General features: G+C 36.5%; 3 protein-coding genes across 3 annotated transcripts; 2 read left to right on the top strand and 1 right to left on the bottom strand.

The window, feature by feature from the left end:
* Window positions 1-2,874: 2,874 nt before the first annotated feature.
* Window positions 2,875-4,256, top strand: LOC114731553 (ganglioside-induced differentiation-associated protein 2). Its single transcript, XM_028918759.1, has 3 exons — window positions 2,875-3,197; window positions 3,314-3,578; window positions 3,711-4,256. The coding sequence occupies exons 1-3, from the start codon at window positions 3,068-3,070 to the stop codon at window positions 3,919-3,921; spliced, it is 606 nt and encodes a 201-aa protein (XP_028774592.1). The 5' UTR covers window positions 2,875-3,067; the 3' UTR covers window positions 3,922-4,256.
* Window positions 4,257-7,395: 3,139 nt separating this feature from the next.
* Window positions 7,396-15,033, top strand: LOC114731566 (protein S-acyltransferase 10). The gene is made up of 11 exons (XM_028918771.1): window positions 7,396-7,720; window positions 7,977-8,091; window positions 8,887-8,961; window positions 9,088-9,159; window positions 9,292-9,429; window positions 10,237-10,270; window positions 10,982-11,091; window positions 11,968-12,054; window positions 12,323-12,406; window positions 14,188-14,253; window positions 14,422-15,033. The coding sequence occupies exons 1-11, from the start codon at window positions 7,627-7,629 to the stop codon at window positions 14,591-14,593; spliced, it is 1,047 nt and encodes a 348-aa protein (XP_028774604.1). The 5' UTR covers window positions 7,396-7,626; the 3' UTR covers window positions 14,594-15,033.
* A 2,105-nt stretch (window positions 15,034-17,138) lies between these two features.
* LOC114731487 (uncharacterized) lies at window positions 17,139-18,101 on the bottom strand (the record flags this gene model as incomplete). Its single annotated transcript, XM_028918669.1, has 1 exon — window positions 17,139-18,101. A coding segment is annotated over one exon (942 nt), but the record flags the coding sequence as incomplete, so codon positions are not given.
* Between the last annotated feature and the right edge of the window lie 4,844 nt (window positions 18,102-22,945).

The raw sequence follows: 22,945 nt of genomic DNA, 5'->3' as shown, positions 1-22,945 counted from the left end.
GGCGGTTTATTTTTTAAGAAATAAATAAATAAATAAAGGCAAGGAACCCAGTATGCACAGTCGGGCAACGATGGAAAATCCAATTTTTTTATGCCCGTGTTGATAAATTCTCATTATTTTGTGTAATGAATAGGGTGATATCTCGTAAATTTCGTATAATGAAGTGAGATTAGATTTGCTTATCAAATAAAAAATAGTTTTGCTTTGTTTTGGCCATGAACAAATAGTTTTATCAAAACAAGTCAACAGTGTCACTTTTATCTTAAAAAAGCCATCGCCTAATCTACTCGCTAGTGGCGAACAGAAGAATGTTAGGAAAATTACGCACAGTCCTAGGACCTAGATAACACAATTTATTGATCTAAGATTTGTTGAAGTATCAAAATGAATAAAAAGTTTGGTGAGACTTGAGAGTATGATATTCTAAGTAAAAAATTATATGATTGTTTCTATCTGGATTAACAAGCTCATGTGCATGAATTAACAAATCAATGAAAAATTATTAACGAGTCAGGAGTATCTGACATCTAAATTAATAGAATCACATAACTTTCACATAAAATTAAATTATTACAAAAAAAGTGTTATATAATAATTTTTAAATTGAAACCATGCGTGACTAATATATACATGCTAATATTAAATGCAATAATGGGTTTATATCATAATTTTGTTACAGACAATCATTGACAAACTTATAGGTATAGATTAACAAGTCAAACACTGTTAATTAAAAAATAAATTTATAAAACAATATAACTTCCATATAAAATCAAATTGTAACAAAAGAGTATAAGGATTTTTCCTAATTTCATCTTATGTGAAGGTGATATTATCTTATAAATTTAGCTGTTAACTGATACTTCCTGAGTTGTCAATAGATTCTCATTAATTTGTTAATATATACCCGTGAACTTATAAATGGTGGTCCGCAACCAAATTATGATATAAATTAATCATTTCATCTAATATTAACGTACATGCTTTGGTAAAATGTAATTTCAACTTAAAGATTGTTATATAATATTTTTTAATTATAATTTTATCTTATGTGAATGTTATATTATTCTATAAAATTAGTTGTCAAATAACATTCCTGACTTGTCAATATATTCCCACTGACTTGTTAGCTCACCTCCATGAGCTTATCAACTAGGGACAGGCACAATAGCATAATTTTTATTTAGAATATATTATTTTCAAGTCTCTTGAAACCTCCTATTCATTTTGAGATTTTAAGGAACTTTAAATTAATAAATTATGTTACTCGAGACATGTGGGTAATATCATGCTGCACTATACTAGTTATATAAAGAAGAAGAAGAATTGGGAATTGGCAACAAGTTTGAGGGATAAAATAACTAAATAACCCCAGTTGCATATGCTTGATTCTAGTTGCGCATTACATATGCCTTGTTATATAGAGGATTTAATTGCATATCATTGATCTCCAATTGCATATGCTTGACTCTAATTACATATTATACATGCCTAGTTGCGCATAAGACCTAATTGCATATTACTGGTTTTAATTATATACTCCCTCCGTTCCTTATTATAAGAGACATTTGATGCTTATAGCATGTTCCTAATATAAGAGACACTTAAAAGTTGTCTCTACTTTTTGTGTTGATTTCCTATTTTACCCATATTTATTGTCTCCAACTCACACTCTCTCTCCCTCCCACTTCTCTTTCTTTTAATAATTTAATTGTTCTCTCTCATGCTCTCTCTCCTTATTAATGAGGGCATTTTTGGAAAAAAAATTATACTTTTTACACATTAATTGTTCTTAACTAATTTTAACTGTTTTTTTGATCAACGTAATTCGGTTATTCGTCTCTTATAATAAGGAACGGATGGAGTATCTATGATTCTTGAGCTACATATGTTTAATCCTAACTACATATTGATGATGTCTATATATAAGCCCTAATTGCATATCATTGATTCTAATTACACATCATTCATCTCGAGCTGCATATGTTTGATCTTAATTATATACTGAGATGTTTAGTTATATATAGGAATAAATTACATACCACTTATCCTAAGTACATATTGCACATGCCTAGTTGTACATAGGATTTAATTGCATATTACTAATCCTAATTACATATCATTCATCTAAGTTGCATATGCTTATTCTAATTGTGTTTCATTAAGGGTGTTGTGGTAATTTCTTTTCTCTTTTTAATTCTCCAAAAGGACTTCAAAAGTTCAAATCCCATTCTACAATTAATTTATTAAATAGGAATTTATCTCCAATTTTTCCAAAAAAAATGGTTTATTGTTATTTTTTAGAAAAAAATAGTAAAAAAATTCTTGTTTGAAAATTTAATTAATTATGTGCAAGTATGACCCGTGAATGTAATATATCTTATACTGTATGCAAATGACTTCCTGTATTTATGATTATTATGCATCAGTAATGATATGTTACACATAACGAAAGATATGTTATATTGATAGATTATAGGTGCACTCAATTAAATCTAAATCTTTTTAGCCAATTAAATTTTTAGGCATAAATTTTTTTACCAATTTTTTCTATTTTTTAATTTGCAATTTTATTATGCAGATTGTGCAGAGCAGTGAGCACTGAGCACCAAAGCAGCAGAGTGAAAGATCCAAAATGGCAAAGACAAGGTCGCAGTCATTCATATCGAGGGAAGACATGGTCTCGTCTCATCCATGATGGCTCGATAAATGAACGGCCCCGATGGCATCCGAGTCTGAACCCCGGATCGCCCTAGTAGGGCCCATTATAGCGTCAGTCTCGTTCTCTTTTTTGGAAAAATGGAAGATGCTTTGGAATATACCCTATCCATGGATCAATTTGTGCTTCGTTTCCATCCTTCTCCCTTTCTTTTCCTCTTTCTTTCATTTATTTTTTTTCCCCTCTCCCTTATCGTCTTCCTGTTTGTCCCCTCCCTAACTATTACCTTCCACTTCTCATTGTTTATCATATCATTTCCTTCCTTCCTTGCTTCACCTTCAATCTTCTATCACCACCGTTTCTCACGCATTTCCCACCTCCCCCACCGCTTCAAGAACTACGAGGAATATGAATGGGATTTCTACCATCTCCGAGCTCGAACAAGAAGAATTGCTTCTCAAATTGGAGGTCTTCAAGATCAAAGGCAAAGATAAGCAGGGCCGCAAGATCCTCCGCATTATTGGCAAATTCTTCCCCGGTAATATATTTCTCAGCGGTCTCAATATCTTGAGCTGCATTCAAATTATTTCCGTATCCATATTATATCTTGTGAATTCGAATGATGTTTTATTCGTATTTATTTGGACGAAACAGCACGATTCGTGAGCCTAGATGTTGTGAGAAAGTATCTGGAGGAGAGGATATTCCCAAAGCTGGAGAAGAGAAAGTTTTCGGTCGTGTACGTGCACAGCGGGGTTGACCGGTGCGAGAATTTTCCGGGAATCTCGGCTCTGAGATCGATCTACGAGGCGATTCCGATGAATGTGAAGGAGAACCTGGAGGCTGTTTATTTCATACACCCGGGTCTTCAGTCGCGGCTTTTTCTGGCCACCTTCGGTCGCTTTCTCTTCACCCCAGGGTAACTAAACTAACCGCTTTGGCGCGTTTTAGCTAAATTTGTGTAGCGCTGCTAACTTGAGCCGACGAAAGGTCGGTTCATACCACGATATATATATGTCGTCTTATATGATATGGGTCGGTGGTGGAGTAGGTTATACGGCAAATTGAGGTACGTGAGCAGGCTTGGTTACCTGTGGGAGCACGTGAAGCGGAACGAAGTGGATCTGCCGGAGTATGTGTACGATCACGATGAAGATTTGGAGTATCGTCCGTTTATGGATTATGGCTTGGAGAGCGACCACCGTGCTTCCGCCTCCCTCGATTCCCCCCTTTCTACCTACTCCATGAGGTGCATCTCTTAGAAATTTCCTCCCGCCTTCCCTTCTCTCTGTTGGGCCGGGCCCCACCGGCACCAACTAGATGTTAATATTCTGCCCGAAAAAGGCGATTAGATTTCCCGGCCTTTTTCTTCTTTTGTGAATTCTTCTCTCTCCTGTTTTTACCCGAAAGCTTTTTGTGAGCTTTAATGAATGAAATGGTTGAATGTCAGATATGTTTGGTCTGCCAGCTACTATCGGTGAGAGATCCTTCTTTTATTTGTCTGTATATTTATTCTTCAGCATTTTCAGTTTCTTGGAAATCTGAAACGTGTAAAAATGGAGTTCAACGCGCCACCACCCTGCGCTTCGAATGTAAAGCTGCATTTGAAATAGGAGTATATGCTTTGACTCTTGTGCAAAACGATGATGTTCTGAATAAACTACTTATTGAAAACCGCGGGCGTCTTCGGGGCCATAACCCTAACCATTAAGCTAATGTTAACGTTCTTCGCCTTTTCCATAACCCTAACCGTTAAACTAATATTTAAGCGGTTTAGATTTACTCTTTTATAAAATTGTTATAAAAGATATTAAATTATAAAAAAATAATTAATTGGATTTAAATTACCAAATTTTGTTTTTTTGCCCAAAAAAATCACTAAATTTTGATGTGAATAATTCAATATTGGAATAAAGAAAATAACAAGAATATCTCGTATAGAACTAAATTTGAATGGTTTTACGTTGTGTTTGGCTTGAAGGGAAGTGAAGGGATTCTAATCAAGAGAAGGGGAGGGGAGGAAAGAGAGGGCAACTACAAAGGAGAGGGAGGGGAGAGAAGAGATTTAATGATCTCCTATTTGGATTGATTAGAAGGGAGGGAAGGGAGTAATTTTAATGATACCTTATTTTGTTCTAATAAAAAATTGACTATTTTAACCTCATAAATTTAAATGAATTTTCTCACTTTTTTGTTTTATCAAGATTAAACTATATATATAATACAATTCATTAATTTTGACTTACAAACACAGTTATATACTTATAAGAATCAAGATAAAAAATTGTGAGTGATAGATTTCAATCATAGAAAAGGCCTTGAAAGTGAAAGAAAATACCGACGACCTCTTGGAATTAGAATAAGAGGAAAAAAAAAAGGTTCAACAATACTCACTAATTTTGGAGACAACTATCTTGATAACCTCTTGTTAGATTTTCAAAAGAACTCTCTTATATATAAATGTTTACTACTGATTAAGGGTAACAAATTAAAAAAGTATATAAAGAATTAAATATTTTAGTTAGACTAATTTTGAAATTTAAAATTGTATCTCTCATCTCTCCTCTAAAAAACTCTATTTTTGGAGGAGGGCTGGAAAGGAAGAGGAGGAAGAAGAACCCTCTCTTTTTTTAAAAAATATCTTAACCAACATTGCTCCCCTCCCTTCCTAAAAAATTGCACCAGCCAAATAAGAAGAGGGGAGCAACTTCCCTCCTCTCCCTTCTGAAAACTATGTACCAAACATAATGTTAAAGAAAGAAGAGGATGGGACCGGGAAAAAAAAAGAAAAGAGCAGAGAATCCTGTCTGCGGGACAATTACTGTAAATTTTGCTACTCACGTATCGCTTTGTTAAATAATTAACCTTTTCTGTTAGATTTAATATTGAACTTTTTTGTTAGAGTCAGTCTTTGTTAGTACACTGCTTTAAAATTTGTAATACAAGGCTTCATTGACTTTGACCATAAATTATTTTTTTCCTGGGCTTGAAATAACTAGAATGATTCGGATTTAACATTAACATAAGCAGTGTGGAAAATACAGCGGCGATAAGGAAGGAACCAGTAGAAAAACAAATGTTCTCAGAGATAATGCGAAGGATTGTGAAATCACAGGACACCACACTTGCATCCCTGGTCATATGACCCAGGAAACTCCGGAATAGCCAAACAGTGTTTAAAAGCATATCAGCAGAGCAATCGTCCACGTGTGAAACTGCAAGGTAAAACTTTGTCATTTGCTGTAAAGTTTGCCGTAACTCACTGTCGTACTCGCACCAGCATGGATACTTAGTATATTTTCTATACTTGCACCTGTGTACCGTACATGACACGAGTTACTTGCATCTATCATTTGCATTTCTTGTGTCATCTATAAACAAACCTTTCTGTTTTAGTTACGATCAGACCTTTCTTCTCAACCGCCAATGCCATGTCTGCTATGAATGTTTAAAAGCATACATTTGATCTCCCCGTTTTCCCCTAATGGCGTGATGCTCCTGTACATCCCCAGCAAGTAGATTCCCTAGCTTATTTGTCTTCCTTCCTAGTTAAATTTATTTTCCGCACCCGTACTCCCGCCCCCGGGGGGTGCTTTAAAAACGTGGTTGTTTTGCTTGTTTCTTTCTATGTTCAACCCACCGCAAAGCATCATTTCGGTGTCGTTGAAAGTTAGTTTTGACTTCAGACTCGAAGAGGCCAAAACTGGGTCGCCAGAAGGACCATTACCCTATATTTGGTACAAAGAAAATGGAGAAATTTTTTTTATAAGCTTAATTTAAAAAAATTAGAGAAATAATGTTTTAAGATTTTAATAAAGAAAAGATGTGAGATAAAAATAATAAAAATTAATTAAAAAATTTAACCTTATTTTTAAAATTTTTTCAATTGAGCACGTTAAAATTTTTCCTCTTCTCCCTTTCTCTGCATTTCTCTCCCATCAAACTGACCCTTAATTAAAGTGGTTGCATCCATAGTAAAGTCTAATTTTAGCTCACGTTTGCATGAGCTATTTCCCTCAATTTTTTTAAGATATGTCGATGACAACAAGGATGAACTTCTCGTCGCAATCGGTTCTTTAATGAATTTATGATTTTTCATGTCAGTTCTTTATTTTTCATTCAATTAATGATGGAGGTTACAATCTTCAGAATATAGATATCAGAATGACCAATTTTTACGCGCTAATCATCGAACTATCGGGCGGCGAGAAGAGCAAAACCGATTTTCCCGCTACAATCCCGTACACATGGAAACCTACCATTCCGGTGAGGAAGGCCTTCATTGACTTTCAAAATTGCGAGAAATTATTATTATTATTTTTTTGTGAATAAAGATTGCGAGAAATTATTTATTACCAGCATAACGTTGTTAAGGGGTTCTACGGATAGGACTCGGAGTCAAAAGTTTCAGGAACTTTTCTGAAAGACCAATTAATTAAAGAAACTTTTTACTGAGGAAGGGGCTGGGCATTTCAATATCTATTATTGGTAGATTGGCTGGGTGTGTCTGATAATGGATTGATGGGCAGTTGGGCACGCCATAATACCACGAAAACTAAGATCCCTTTTTTTTTTTTTTCTTTTTTCTTTTTATCCGTAAGGCCTCATAGATCGAGATTTAATAGTTAAGGATTGCTCAAAGCCTCAAACTAGTGCGCTCTTTGTTTTTTTTTCCACACTCCCTATCATCACTCCCTCCCCCCACAAAAAAAACAAAACATATTTTTGGTGCGGGAAATTCCTCCAGACAGTTCTGAGTTCCGCAGATACGCGAGTAGCTGAGCCTCGCTTTGTTTCTATTATTCATTAATAACTGGTAAATACCCACTTGTTCCTCTCCTCTCCTCTCCTCTCCTCTCCAACCTCCTCTTGGTGTCTGGGGAAAGTTCAGTCAATCCATTCAGACTGTTCTCTTCGGATGACTGGTCAATAACAATGCAACTCCGTTGCTTCCGTGGCTTAATTCCATGACGATCGTCGATATATGCGGCCCTTGCCGAGATTTTCGGGATCCACCGATGAACCGCTGCTTCCAATTGCTCCCCTGCCTCGCTGATCCTGGTGCGTTCCCAAACCTTCATTTTCTTCCTTCTTTCGTTACTTCGGTTGTTGAGAGAGGCGGGGCGCAGTTCACATGGCACTGGAGAATTGGGTTTAATGTGCTCATTCGCTCTGCATGCTAATTGCTACTTCCGTGGCGCTGCCTATGCTAAATACTGGATACTCTGGCTGTTTGTCATATTTATTCCTTAATTTTCCGACATTTCTCGTTTTTCTTTTCTTTTCTTTGATCTGAGCCTTGTTTTCCTGATGTTAGCTCGGAGGTCGTCGTTGTACTTGAAGTTGGCCTTGGTGACGATCCATCTGGTTTATGGGGCCGTTCTCTTCTTATTTGATGGTGCTTTGATAGAAAGAACTAGGAAGGAACCATGGTACGCTTATTCCTCTCTCATTGTGCCTTTCGTGTTAACGTTCATAAATTGAAGCAAGATTCCTCGCAGTGTTGCTGCATTTAATTGCAATTCCATGGATTTAGTTACTATTACATTACAAGTTCAAAAGCCAGCTAATTAATATTCACATTGTGAGGCTCCAAGGAGAAGCTATGCTATTAAATGTAAACTTGATTTTCTCAATTGAAAGAGAAAATTTGTCTGTGGTATAGAGTATTCAAAATCAAAACTAGAGCTGTGACATGCATCACAAGTTAGTTTGGTTTTGAGGAGTTAGTCACACTTTAAACAGGCAAAGGGAAAATGAACATTAGAAATGTTATAATCTGTCTACTCACTCAGTTGTTTTCACAAGTCATGGATAAAATTCTAGATCTAAGGATGCCGTCTATGATGTCTGTTCAACTTGCGGCTTGCTCTTGGGAAAAATTGGCAGCAATGTTCCTAGTACAAGTTATAACTGGGCCTTCTGCTCACTCGATAATCAGTTTTGACGAGTGGAATAACACATTAAATGTTTTATTGTGGGATGATTAAAAGGTCTGATTAATAATGCATCCGTCTGTGTTTTCGAAAGGATGTGAACTATTTTTTGTTGTTTCTTATATTTATTTCTCCTTTCTTTTGCATAACCAGTAAGGTAGGAATATATTCCTTCTTTGATTCTATCAAGTAATTTGAGCATTTTGGTGAGTCTGATCTATTTTATCCCTTTTAGTCAGTCATATAGACAAAGTCCTCTCATCCGTTTATGGTTTTTTAACCCCCTGTCAGGTACACTGCCTTATACTTGCTGCTCCTCGCTGCTACCTTAACACTGTACTTTGTTACCTCCATTTCCTCCCCAGGGTAAACACCAATGTGAATCGACTTCCTCTGGATGAAGCATAAATTGGATTTGGATGAGGATCCTTGAAATTTATAAACCTGTCTTCCTGACCTGACCTGTTCCTATTGCCCCCCTTTTGTGTACAGCTATGTCCTTGATGCAATGGCAGCTTTTAACAAGGCAAATGCAGTATACAGAAGGACATTTATAACCTCAAGGTAAGCGGTCATCCTTTTCCCCCATCTTCTAAATTTTATTGTTAAAAAGAAATATCAAATTATGTGTAAAATAAATTTCCATTTATAATGTCATCTCACCGTCACATTGAATTTTCTATTGATGAAGTAAAGTCAACCTGCTTCAAGCAAGAATGGAAGCTTTCTTCATACTGTTGATGAAAGTCAGATGGGAAGAAATGATGCTGGAGGTAATTCAATGGATTGGGCAAAGCTGGTGACAGACTTGTATCCTCCTGGAACAGCAATCAGGTAGGTGAATATTTCTCTTAAATTATTTATGCTTTTAAATGCCTGTTACAAGTAGAATATATTTTTAATGGTTTGTGCTTATTTTTTGTCTCATAAAGCAGAACCAAATCGGTGAAAAGAAGTCGGATTGACTTGTCTAAAACTGTCATAATTTTGAAGGAAAGTGAATTTCGTGTCCAATTTATGAGGTGTAGGCCTCCTTCCATGATGATCTTATCATGCTTGATTTTGGATCACCTCATGTTTTGACTGGACATAAGTCCCGATCCTTAAATCAAGATTGTTCATCCTTCACCATACAGCGTTAAACAGATAACTATAATTCTCATTTCACATACCTTGTATGTGAATGAAGGTGCACAACTAGTTTTCCAACACGAGAGATGAAGGAATCCAAATTTATTAGTTTTATTCATATTGAAGTTCACCGAGTCATAGTAGTGTTATTATTATATGCTTGTATGCATTATGCTAGAAACGTTAATAAGTCTTCAACTCTCACAAATCGTCATATCCCATAGACAGTTTGGAGTCAATATTAAATTAAATTTATTGGCACACGGAACAGTTTGCATTCAATTAGGGTTCACAAAATTCACACAGATTATCTAGCTTCCAGGCCATATTTTGGGTCAAATTTGCTGTTTTCTATCATATTAATAGTAATATACGTCTTATCAGAGGACTTGCAATATTAGTTGCCTGTTAATTTTGTCAATTCTGTATATGGTACAAATTTATCAAATAAAAGAGAAATTATTGGTAACGTATCACAATGTTATTTATGGCGTCCACATCTCTTCACAGAAATTGGACATGCAGCTACTGCCATGTAGAGCAGGTATTATCAATAATGTCTTGTTTCGTGCTTTATGATATTGTATTATTCATTTTACATTTTTATCTTTTCCAGGAAGCATTTTTGGGTAGTGATGCTGTGTTCATTTGGAGAATTTTGTAGTTGAAATAAGCAACTAATTTTAGATCATGTCATGCCTTGAAGTATCTTTATGAATAGTCAAGTACAGCCACACAATACAATCATTGTACAGTTGTTGTGTGGCAAAGTGTGCACTGTGCATAAATGCCACATGTATCTCTGGTCTGCACAACCATCAAGTTTAGGTATTTGTTTTTTTAGTCCCTGTTCATCTTACCTTGTGAAAATAAGAAGGAAGTTTAATAAAATTTCGTAAAATGGAACTTTCAGGTCAATAACTTATACTTGGCTAACTTATTGCCATACTGCCAAAAGTATTACTATAGAATCTGGGAAAATTCTGGAATATATTTTGTAATGTTGGATATGATGCTTTGGCTAGAAGCCTGAGAAAGTACATATTTTAGCACTTCCTAAGAGGCTGATTATCTTTCTCTGCCTGCTGTTGGACTGGTCCAACAGCTTTTTTCCTGCACTGTATGAGCTTTTGGCATGTTTGATGTTTTCTTTCTACATTTTTTTATGCTTCTGTTGGCTACCACCTTTCGGATTCTAATGATTTGACCTCTTCAATTTTGACTGTAAATAATTTTGTTGATGAGTTATATGCAGCCACCTCGATCAAAGCATTGTCATGATTGTGACAAATGTATTCTTCAGTTTGATCATCACTGTGTTTGGCTTGGAAACTGCATTGGCCAGAATAATCATTGCCAATTTTGGTGAGTCTGTCATGTTGAGATATACATAACTCCTCATTTGCATTCTGTCATCAAGTCTGTTGTAGAGGAAGTTTTAGGGGGATTATTTAAGTGGTTTTGAGATCAGAAATTTAATTTAGAATAAGTTTTTATTTTGATGATTTTATTGATCATTTAGAATATGTGGATGAAGGACTAATGGTGTGGGAAATGCTAGCGCCTACCAGCAGAAAATTGTCAGAAAGATGCATTTGTTTGATTCATATCCACAATGAAATTTGTTGCTGAGAATGCAATTTGGACTTAATATCCTTTTTTTTTTTCTCTCGTGAAAGTTGGATTTGATATTCATTTCCTAATATTTAGTATGAGATTGACCCCTATAAAGTGTGTGGATGAGCTGGGATATGCATACTAAAACAAAGTATGTTGTCTTTTCATGTTTTGTTTCTCTGAATGATCAACGTAAAAGGAGAGCATATTTTAGAGCAGTACAATATCATTCACTAGACTCCAGCGCAACTCTGCTGACCCTATTATATACCTAATTACCCTTACTATTCCTGATTCCGATGGGCCAGTGAACTTATCTGTTATTCTGTTGTGATCTTTGTTTTGGAGGAAAGTTTCTGTTTACTATGTATGTCAATTAAAAAACAGTTATATTTTGAGCAGAAAAACGAAATCTTGCCTGATCAGTTTCTGATTTTATAAATAAAAGTTCTTTTCCGTTTATTGCAAGAAATGTTGTGTGAAGTCAACATCTTCTCCCCATGAAATATATTGCGTCATTCCATGAGTTGCTTTTTCTTTCTTTTTTTTTTGGTAGTTTCATATATATCTTAGTGCAAATATACTACTCTCTAAGAAACTATCTGTTCTGTTAAAATAATTTAGGTGGTACCTTTGTGGTGAGACAGCACTGTGCCTCTGGACTGCTGTATTGTATATTTCATACCTGAAGGCTCACATCGTGAGGAGTTGGTACTGTATCTTTTGAGCTATTTTATGAAGAAGCTGAAATTCATAACAGTCCATTTAGATCCTTGCTCGCTAGAGTCCTCCCTTCTGAAAAGAGAGAAATCTGATTTAATTAATATTGCCAGTGACGTATCTTTTCTTTCCCTGTCATTATACCTTCAGCAAAAAAACAAAACAAAATTAAAAAAAAAAAAAGGAGGAATGTGGAGTGCTTATGCAGTTTGTGTTTATCTGAAAATGAAATCAAATTCTAACCTTATGATGCTGTCAGGTGGAAGGATGCGATCGTAATACTGCTCTTAATCATGCTGTTTATTTCTCTCATCTTCCTGGTTCTTCTACTTCTATTTCATAGGTAACAGACTTGATTTATCTGATGTTAAGTTTTCATATTCTGCAACAGATTGCTTTTCACAGGTCTTTGGTCCAGTTCCTTTCCTCTGAAGTGCTGATCTGTTTCTTAGTTACTGCTTTTAATGATTTTTGCTTCTGTTTTATGTTTGGACTGTTGGGCAGTAAATATGCTGAATCGATTATGAACATACTTTGTCATGTTTAGCATGTGTCCTAGTCCATACTTGGTTGGTTATGATTGTGTAATTGGTAGGATATTATTCTGTAATTATGAGTCTTCAATGTTTCGTATCATTCTCAAGTCAGAATTTAGTACCTACTTTTTTCAAGGGTTTCCCCACCCCTCTTTCTTCACATGGGGTAACAGAGGGATTTTTGTCATGGACTCTTAAAGGAGGGAGGAAAAAGAGTAAAAATTCAGGGAGAATGGAAATTTAGCGGGGTAAGAGAGAAATGGGGTGTGTGTGTGTGAGAGAGAGAGAGAGAGAGAGAGAGAGAGAGAGAGAGAGAGTGAAAAATACCTGATATCATCAAAAAGATTTAACATCAAAATAACCATAAGGCTATAGAGCCCTAAGTAGTAATAATGCTAATCTAATCCTAAAAGGTTTGATAATAGATAAATCCTAATAAATCCTAAGAGAAAAGATAAGATAATACAGTAGCTAATTAAATGTTAAAAAAGCAATCTAGATATCCTGAGAAAATAACTTTAAATCCTGATTCTCTTAAATTATCTAAAGATAAAGATAAAGAAACATCCCGTTTCCCATAAGTAACCTTAATGAAGGTGACAAAGTCTTGGGATATGGTCATATGGATACTGAGTATGATGTCCAAACCATAACTTCTTATCATTGGCCATTAAAAACTACTTTTATCAGCTACTAATCATCAGTTACTTTTGTTGGAATTCAACTCATGATGTTCCAAATGTTGATTAGCAATTTGATACGAAAACGAAGAAAGGGACATAAAAGGAGAGGATCAGAGAAAATTAGATTAAAAGAATCTTCATTAATCTACATACTTCTTCTCTGCACCTCTTGGTATATCTAGAAAAAGTGGTTGGCCAAACAACTCCGATTGACTATCCAATTAACTTCCTAACCTCCTAGTTAATTTTTTTCCCTCTTGTTCATAACAATATTCCCACTCTGAAAAACCCCTGTCCTCAAGGGTGAATATCACTAAAATAGAATTTAGATTACATTCATTGAAATTTGTGAAACCAGACTCAAGTAGTATGTTCACTAGCTTCCCCCAACACCAACACTTAGTAAGTTTAGAAACATCTGATGCACAACCTGTTGATTTTGACCCTTGCATCTCAAAGTTTCTACCATACCCATGCAAAGGAATGACGAAGGAATCAGTACTAAATTCCCTCCCTTGCATCTTTCTTTTGAACCCTTTGCGAACTCCCTGAATGGTCATTTTACTTTTACTAGCTTTTGTTGCTTCTAATTTTCTTTAATGGCCACCCAATTTGTCAATTAAAAATGAAAAAACCATGGGTGTTGTCCAAATTTCTCAATCATTTGCATCGCTGAAAATGAGTGTGTAAGATACCGCGAGTATCGCTGATGTTTTCTCTCTGGGAGAATTACTTAGGTCCCAAAAATTTAAGATAATTACTAAAAATCCTAATGACAAATAAGTATCTGAAACATGTTATTTCCTAAACTTGTCATTACAAGCTGCTCAATTGTTATAGGACTTTTTAGTAAATATGTTCCTTCCATGAGACCTTATTGTGATTCTCTCTTCGTCTTTTTGCAGCTATCTTATTCTGACAAATCAGACTACTTATGAACTTGTGAGAAGAAGGAGAATTTCTTATCTAAGGTTTGATGAACCATGCTCCTCTATTATTTTAAGTATAGTTTATTGAATATATGAGCTATATGTATGTTGATGCTTTTTAAATTCCAGCTGAAAGATGTTAAATGGTTAGATGTCAACATGCTCGGGATAGATCTGGTAAACATCATTGTTTTTCTTTTGGGTCTTCAGGGCGATTCCGGAAAGAGTGTATCCATTTAGTAAAGGAATTTGTCGAAATTTATACAACTTCTGCTGTGCAAGAAGTGTGTACAGTTTGGAAGCACTGCCTAGCCCTCAAGAGATAGAGGAAAAGTCGATGCCCTACACATGCAAGGATGTTGTAACCTGTCGTTGTTGCTGATTTTGGGTCAATTGTTTTGCTAGAAGAATAATTCCGTGAAGTTCTTATTTTGTGCTGGAATGCGTCGATGTGCTTAGAGAACAGATTTACTTGACGCTGTTGGTGTTGGGTCTAAGATCGTCTATTTCTTTTTCTGCTCTTACCCATTCTTTCCCTCTTTTTTGGAGGTGGTTGTTTTCAGGTTTAGTTAATGCGTAGGTACAGTGCCAGCGTTTCTGTGAATGAGATGAGTTCCGCTGGGTTTTAGACTGCAGTCCCTGTAATAGAAAGTTGCGTGGAGGGAAATTGCGGGGTTGTCATCCTTGTTTATTTAGGTGTCTGATATACAGTGTTCTCGATTTTTGACAGTAATTTATGCATAACGGTTCCTAGGCGCCAGAATTTGTTGTCGATTTTATCAATTTTTTTCTAGGAAAATTGATTATAGTATAAATTTTAAATTTAGTTGGCCAAAAATTTTTTTTAATTTAATCATAGGAAAGCATTGCTCTGTGAATGCAGAAGGAATTGATTGTTCATTAACATAAAAATTTTATGAAGTTATATTTATATTCATTTCATATTTTATGTTGTTTATAAATATTTTTCTTAATTTTATTATATATATTTAGAAATTTAAGCAGCGAATGATGTTAAATCATTTATGCACCTAGCATAAATATCATGCGAGAGCCCCGCGAACAGCCTGGAGCAAACGCCATGGGCACGGCTTCTTCATCCTCCTCTTGTGTACTGTGACTCCAGGTCGTATCGGAAATGAGCACAACCGCTGATCAGTGATCACTAACCCTCGAACAAATCTCAGACATATCTTGAGGATGATACGATATTGGTATAGGGCCGTCGGCATGCCTTCATTTAATGAAAATGTCATCCAATCCGAATGACCATTAATTAGTTTGTTTTAAATATTCTTTTAATTATTTGTATTAGAAAGTGTCTCATTAATAATTAGATTTTTCCTTTTTAATATGTGCAATTTAATGTGCTATTTAATAACCAATGCAGGAATTTTAAGTTGCAACTTTCAATTTTTCAACACTCAACTAGCAGTACTATTTATGTGTACGGTTGTCGTGTTGTAGATGACTCGCCAAAATCTTCCTTGCGATTCTCTGGTGCCCTTCCTGCTTGCTCTTTTTCTGAAAGATTCTTAGATTTCCTAAAAATTAACACAAAATATTTGCGGTCTGCGTTTACGTGGGAAAGACAATTTATACACACCACGAGGTAATAGTGCTGTGGCTTTATTTTAAAAAATATCAATATCAATTGATCAGGGTGCTTTATTTTATAATGTAAATTACACTATAAAATAAAATAGGTGTTATATTTGGCACCTGAAGAACAGTACCACATTAGGCTTGGGTGCTTGTTGCTGCTCAGATGAGGGGACACGGAAAGCAGAGCAGGAGCCATCAAGCTGGTTCGCTGGAAACAAATAGACGGCCAGGATCTGTCACAGTCAATGGCGGAGTCTTCGTTGCGTGTCGTCTTTTTGATCGTCAGATGCATTGGAGGGCTACATTTCCCTGCTGATGCACCGCGGTTGTGAGATTTTTTTTTTTTTATTACCCACCCAGTTTACCGGAATTTTATTTCGACTATATCTAGATCCGACCAGTGTTGCGTACCTGACTGTGGTGAGTGAGTCTCCTAACAGCAATTTTTGCATATGTTGAGGTTTAAACTCGAGACTTCACTTAAGCGATACAAGTTATTTACCACTTGGATCAACTGGCTGTGAGATATTTAACTCGGGGCATAATGGTGTGGAAGCAGTTGGGCCGAATGCAGGCCCAACTGTGATCAATGTTCGCCACAGCTTCCCTCTACTCCTCATAAACACGTGGCTCACGGATCCTCCTCATCTTCTGTCACCTCATGCCATGTGCGGTGCCCCATTTATTCTCTTCCTGCTGTCTGGCGCGCCCGCCCCGCGACAGTCATCAAAGGTGTGATTTTACCTTATCTTACGTGAGAGTTACAATTTTACCCGTGATTTCTTTTGCAATTTTATTCGTGATTTTTTTTAAAAAAAAATTCGTGCAATTAAATCGCATCACAATAAAAGAATCATGAGTAAAATTATACTGTTAAAAAAATAAGATATTAAATACACCTAAAACAAGCTGGTCAAAAAAAAAATACACCTAAAACAAAAAAATCAGAAGAACTCCCAGGCGGATGGGAGGATGGCAACCCATTCCTTCAGCGCAGCAAGAGAGCGAAAGCCCCAACAATGATTGTCATTGCTGGATTCTATTTGTTTATGCAAGAACCATAAATTAAGCTAACCAATACCTGCCCCATTTTTGCGGTTGACCTGAATTTGCATAGTTTAGTCAATGGCTCCATGCGCTCATAACGTGAGCAATGTTCTATTGTGTTTTCCATTGGCTGCATGCATTGTTGGTCGGGTTGTAATATTAAAAGGCAAAGTTGTGTATCACTCATAAATCTTTGTACAACTATGAGGGATAATCTACAATTGCATCAAATTGCAAGTGCTTTCTTCTGTACCTATAGAGTCGATGCACATCCTGTAATTATATATAACTCTTCCTCATCCCAGCGAAACCGTATTCAGAAAGCACACCCGATTATTGATGAGATGCCTGAACAAAAGCCCCAGCCCATTCTCCAGCTTCTCAATCGCCGCCACCAAATCCTCCAGCCTGCTGTTGGCACACTGGATCTTCTGAGCCACGTCCGCATCCTGCGCGGGGCAACTCATCATCAGGTTATTAATAGCGGAATCCGCCTTTTCCAGCTCATTTAGTTTGCCCTCTTCACTGTCACTCAAGAGTGCTCCTTTCTGCATCAATCTCGACAACAAAGCCCACCTGCTATTGGGCTTTGATCTCAGGACTGGGGAACACAGGAAGGCCAGCAGATGATAGAAGACGGAGCCGGTGACCAGGCTTGCTTCCGTGAGAACTCTGACGACGGCGGAGAGATGGGCGTTGAGATCCAACGGCAGAAATGTTTCAAACGACGCATCCATTTGTTTTAGCAGCAGAACACATTTTGTGGAACTCTTCCTGGCATTCTTTCTGAGATTCCAATACGCGGAGACATGAACATCGAGGATGCCGGAATCTCCGAGCTTTCTCCTTCGCAGAGCGGATTGAAGACGACGGACGCCTTCTTCCATGGACAGAATGGAATCCCTGGTGGTGCCGAGAATGTCGAGGAATCGAACGGGACAATCTAACAAGTCATCGATCCATTTCTGAGGGTGATGCTGAGACAAGGCTTGCTGGGTGAGAGGCAACTGGAGGAGACCGTCGAGGGACTGATACAGGTCGGCGAGGGCAGAGAGAGCGGAGCAGATGGAGTGGACGGAGGGAGAAGAAGAAAGAAGAGATTTGAGGGAGCTGAGGCGGTCTTCGACAAGGAGGGTGGTGGGGTGAGATCTGGGAGGCAGACTAATGGATCGAAGCCTGAATTTGGAAGGAAGCTTCGGTGAAAAGGGAGCCATGGAAGATGGGGAGATAGCGGTGGGTTATACGGGACTTGTAATAATACATAGGGGAGGGAAGCGTATTGGAGAAGGAGGAGGAGGAGACGAGAAGGATCCACAAGCAGAGGCGATGGCTGATGGGCAACAATAAACGTGGAGTGACTCTATATACAAAGGAAAAAACATGGGAAGGGGGTCCCTTGTAGCTGTGGGGCCATCCCCTCAATTAAAATAAAGATGCCAAAGCAGTGTTTGACCAAAAAAAACAAAGAAGCAAAAGGCAGCGAGATAGAGTCATGAGGTTCTGGCCAAAAAAAAACAGAGAGAGAGAGAGAGAGTGATGAGGTCGCATCTGCCCCCCGCAAAACATCCATCCCTCCATCCTCTGCTTTTTATTCCGTTATTATTACTGCAATAATGGAATTTAAATCCCCTAAGATCAATTTCATGTATCTCTGAAAACGTGGCTTGTGCATGTGATTTAATAATTACAAATAGGAACCGCAAAATACTCTTTTGATCCTATTTATAAGACAAAAAAAAAGATAAATTTTAGTCCTATTTATAGGACACCGAAAGAAACTTTTTGCATAGATATATAATTTTACTCTTTATTTATTATTATGTTGACTTTATTTATATATATGATATAATGTGTATTAAATAGAGACAGAGTTAAAAAGTTATTGAATTTTAAATTAGAGTTAATGAAGTTTAAGGTTTTTTTAGCTCTGTGTGAAACATATTAGAAGTGACTTATAAATAGGACTAGAGGAATACATTTTAAGTTTGAATGTCTTCATTATTTACAACTTATCTTTTAAAATTTTTATTGGAGATTTCACTGACCTTAAATCCATTTTTTAGATTTAGGCTGTTTAAATAGAAACCAAACCATAATTTTATAAGTAGTTTTAAAATAATGAAGTATGTAAGAAAAGTTTTGTTTAGATTTACATAAAATTATTTTTCAAAAGTGTTTTTAATGAAAAGCAAATACCCTAATCTTCTTTTAAAGGGAGGGAGGAGGGTTGCCGAGTCTATTTCAAAGCATGCGGTGCGTACGGTATTTTTTAAATTGTGAATGATTTGTAATTATTATTATTATTATTTCCCAAAAAAATGTGGGGAGAAGGGTGGAGCTCACCGTTTATTAATAATAATAGGAATGTGAATTGAGCAACAAATGCAAAGGGCGATCCGTTCCCTTTCGTCATCTTGAAAGCGGACGGGGAACCCCCTCTCCCAATTATTTTAGGACGGAATACATCCGAAACGAAGAGAAACCGGAATAAATCTCTTGCCCTGTTGTCCTCGTCACAGAGGGCTTAAACAACATCAAAACAATTTCTCTGTAAATCTCTCTCTTCTTAACACGCTACAACGATGTGATCTTAGTTATAGCGTGACAAAGACAGCTGTTTAACATAAATTAGGATCTTATAGTGGTTAATATAAGGAAGAACACAATTTCTGAATTTTATTTTCTTTTCTTTTAAGGGAGATTATCTATCTCCCCCCCCCCCGCTCTATCTATCTCCCCGCGGGGGCATCTCTTTATGCTTTTTATTATTAGATTCTCCTCTTTGGCTTATTGTCTCTTCCTATTATCATTACTATGTAACCATGCTTTGTCATCGCAATTTCTTATTCGTTTATTTCCTCACGAGAAGACCACGGCGCTTTCGAAATAAATAAAACATGGCCCCTGAATATGTGAAGGCCGGCAAATTAAAGTATTGCCATTGTGTTGCGATTTAATCTCTTCTTTTAATGGAAAATACAAAAAAAAAAAAAAAAAGAGTGAAGTTATGTTGGGCCGTCGTTTTTGTTTTGTTGTGGGATTCTCCAATAGTGTTGCTTTTGTAATTATACATACGGCCGTGCGGTTGTTACGCGGCAGAGCCAATACTTAATTTAAAGGTCGGGGATAACATATGCACAACACACACACGTTTTTGGCATAAGAGCACACAATACATGTATAAACATATGGAAGCAAAACAGATGGGGTGAGGACAATAAAGAGTAGGATTTAAGGAGCAGAGAGAAGGAGACAAAATATCTTTGGATTGTTGGCTTTCGTAGGTAGGGCACTGTGCACCAGCTCCAAATGTTGAGCAGAAGCCACCCACCACCCCGCCTTTAAACGTCACTCTGACTAGTACAGATTTATGGGGAGGTGCCATGCATTCTCTTTGATTTTAAATATAAAAACTAAATGATTAACTTGTATAAATTAAAAATTTTAATTAAATAGTGTATTCATAAATAACATATATAATATTCTTCTAATATATTTACATTAAAAAATCCCGTTCATGTATATTATTTTTCTAAAATATTTATATTAAAAAAATCCCGTTACTGTGTCTACTGTGTAATAAATAGCAACAATTTAAAAATAAAAAATATATATATTAGAGTCTTGTTTTTAAAATTACTTAACTAATCTCTGTATTTAAGAGTTGAGATTAGGGGGAATATCTCTGTCATGTTCTCCTCTTCTTATTATTCGATGGGGTCCACATGTGTACCGTGACGCTTTTTTTCCTTTTTCCCCGGTGATAATATGGGTCGTGACGCTTTATTTGACAATACGCAATCCTTTTTCGCTTTTACTTTTTTTGTTTTTTTGGGGTTCATTCTAAGATTGATTCTGGAGAGGTGGTGCTCACTACAGATGTATGGGTCTCGCCTGCCTGATTCTGGACCGGTGTATCCGCTGCTATGTTGTTATTTACATCAATCAATTTTATTTTTCCCCCCCGCATATTAAAAAATGTGTTAAATTAATAAATTTTTTTGTTTTTATTCTTACTAAAAAAGTATTAAAAAAATGTTATACATTTTCTCTCACTCATTTTCTTCCAACTATTTAATAGGGTAAAATTGAAAAAAAATCATTAATTATCTTATAAATGGTTTGTATTAAGAAATAAATTTTTTTCCTATAAATAACTTGTATAGTAACAGAGTGTTATAATTAAACAACCCAAAAATGATGCTTACTCCATTGAATTGAGGAATAATGTGAAGAATAGACCAATACCACGGGTGTGGGCGCCATACGCAATGTGGTTTTATTTATTTATTTTTGTTGTTGTTTTATGGAAATAAGAGGTGGCGTATGTGATAATAAAAACAGAGGAGAATTAAATAGGCAGAGAGCATGCCAGCACGGAGGTGCCTTGCTCTGAGCGAAAGCAAAGTGGGGAAAGCGTGAGCAGCCAGGAGCTTAAGTTAAGGTGATCCCAGCAGTCACTGGCTGCTTGACACGTGCACTTTTCGTTAACATGATGGTGCCAGGATCTGGGGGCGTTGTGCGCCATGTCATCTCAATCAATACCATTATTATATTACTCATTCATTGTTTATAAATTATAACTAAAAATTATTACTCCTCCTGTTCTTAATATAAGACTCAATTCTTGAATTGGTTTTGGTCTTAAATATAATATTTATTTTTTATATTTATCAATTTTCTCTAAATTATTATTATTGATACCTCTCAACCATAATCAAGTAGAAGAGGGAAGACGTATTAAAAAAGATGATTATGATATTTTAGAAAAATGTGTCACTTTTTTTATAATTAACTAACTTATTTAACTTCTTTAATTTAATCAAATTAGTTAAATGGGTCTTATATTAAAAATTGAAGGAGTATTATTTTTGGCCCAACATAAATCAAATTCAATCTCAATATTCTTTCCCGCCTACGAATCAACACGCACACGTGCGCACACAAATTTGTAGTTTCTGAAGTCGCAGCGGTTCTTTTTGGACTACATAGAGCACATGCATGCATGGATGCCGATTCATAAATCCAGTGAGTTTAATGGAGGAGGCCCATTTTCTCCAGCCCAAACCTGGCCTATTAAAAAGCCCACTCACAACGACCTCATCAGGAACAACTAGGTCCCCATAAAGGCCAAAACATGAAAAAGAATTGCATTTACGATCTCCCGTGGCTCTAGATTAATGTGGTACGGCTAGGGGTGGACGCAAGTGTGACTGGTACTGCATTGGCATTCTAAGCAGCGTTCCCCGCTAGCTGAGGAAGCCGGCTGGAACTATTCCTGCCAAAAACAAGGGACCTACTTCTCATCCTAGGAGTTAGCAGGTAGGATGGAGTCCCCTCTCTGTCTGTCTCTCCGAGTTTCTACTACCAAGTAGCACTTCTGCTATTCAATCATAGGAAAGTAGCTACCAATCTTTTACAAACTTCCTCCTGAGAAAGATCCCGCGTTTCCGCGTGAGATAGTGTTACTGACACATAAGGCTTCAGCGTGCTTTTTTTCATTCAGTCACACAGGGGGACCAGAGAAAGAAGTGTCTAAGTGCTTTCGTATCTTAAAAAGAAGCCAATCCAAATCAGTCTTTTTTCTGGAGCCTTTGATTCTCTTCTGCTGCTACTACTGGTGGCCATGCCTTTGAATTCTGTCCCAATTGAGGGGACCTCTGCGGGAGGCGAGTCCTTGCCACCTGGTATGATCTTCCCCAAGCTCCTCATAGTGCTGCATTCTGAGGTAGTATGATAGTTTGCTGAAAAGTCAACTTAAATTTATCCTTCCTGCAAAAACTTAAATGATAATTGAAATGATTTATTTTATTTTCTTGAACTTCTTCGGTCATTAGTTTAATTTGTGCGCCCTGCTGACATTTGATCCGTATATCACATGGTCCGGACCAACGATTGAATCCGTATAATTGAAATCCTCCGTAGATTAAATGGCCAAAATAATCGTTGCGTAAAACATTTGATCCAACGGTCAATAAATATCGTTCTCGACCCGTTATGCTTTTACAGCAACCTGTGCATGCATTGTGGCGTTGGGGTTTTGACCCTCTCTGTTTCCCGAAGTGAATTCACTGGTCTCTGT

The sequence above is a fragment of the Neltuma alba genome, unplaced genomic scaffold, assembly GCF_004799145.2.
Source record: "Neltuma alba isolate B1F8T4 unplaced genomic scaffold, ASM479914v2 tig00012836_pilon, whole genome shotgun sequence".
Lineage (NCBI taxonomy): Eukaryota > Viridiplantae > Streptophyta > Magnoliopsida > Fabales > Fabaceae > Neltuma > Neltuma alba.
Note: the sequence above shows the minus strand (reverse complement) of the source record. Positions and strands in the feature narration are given on the sequence as shown.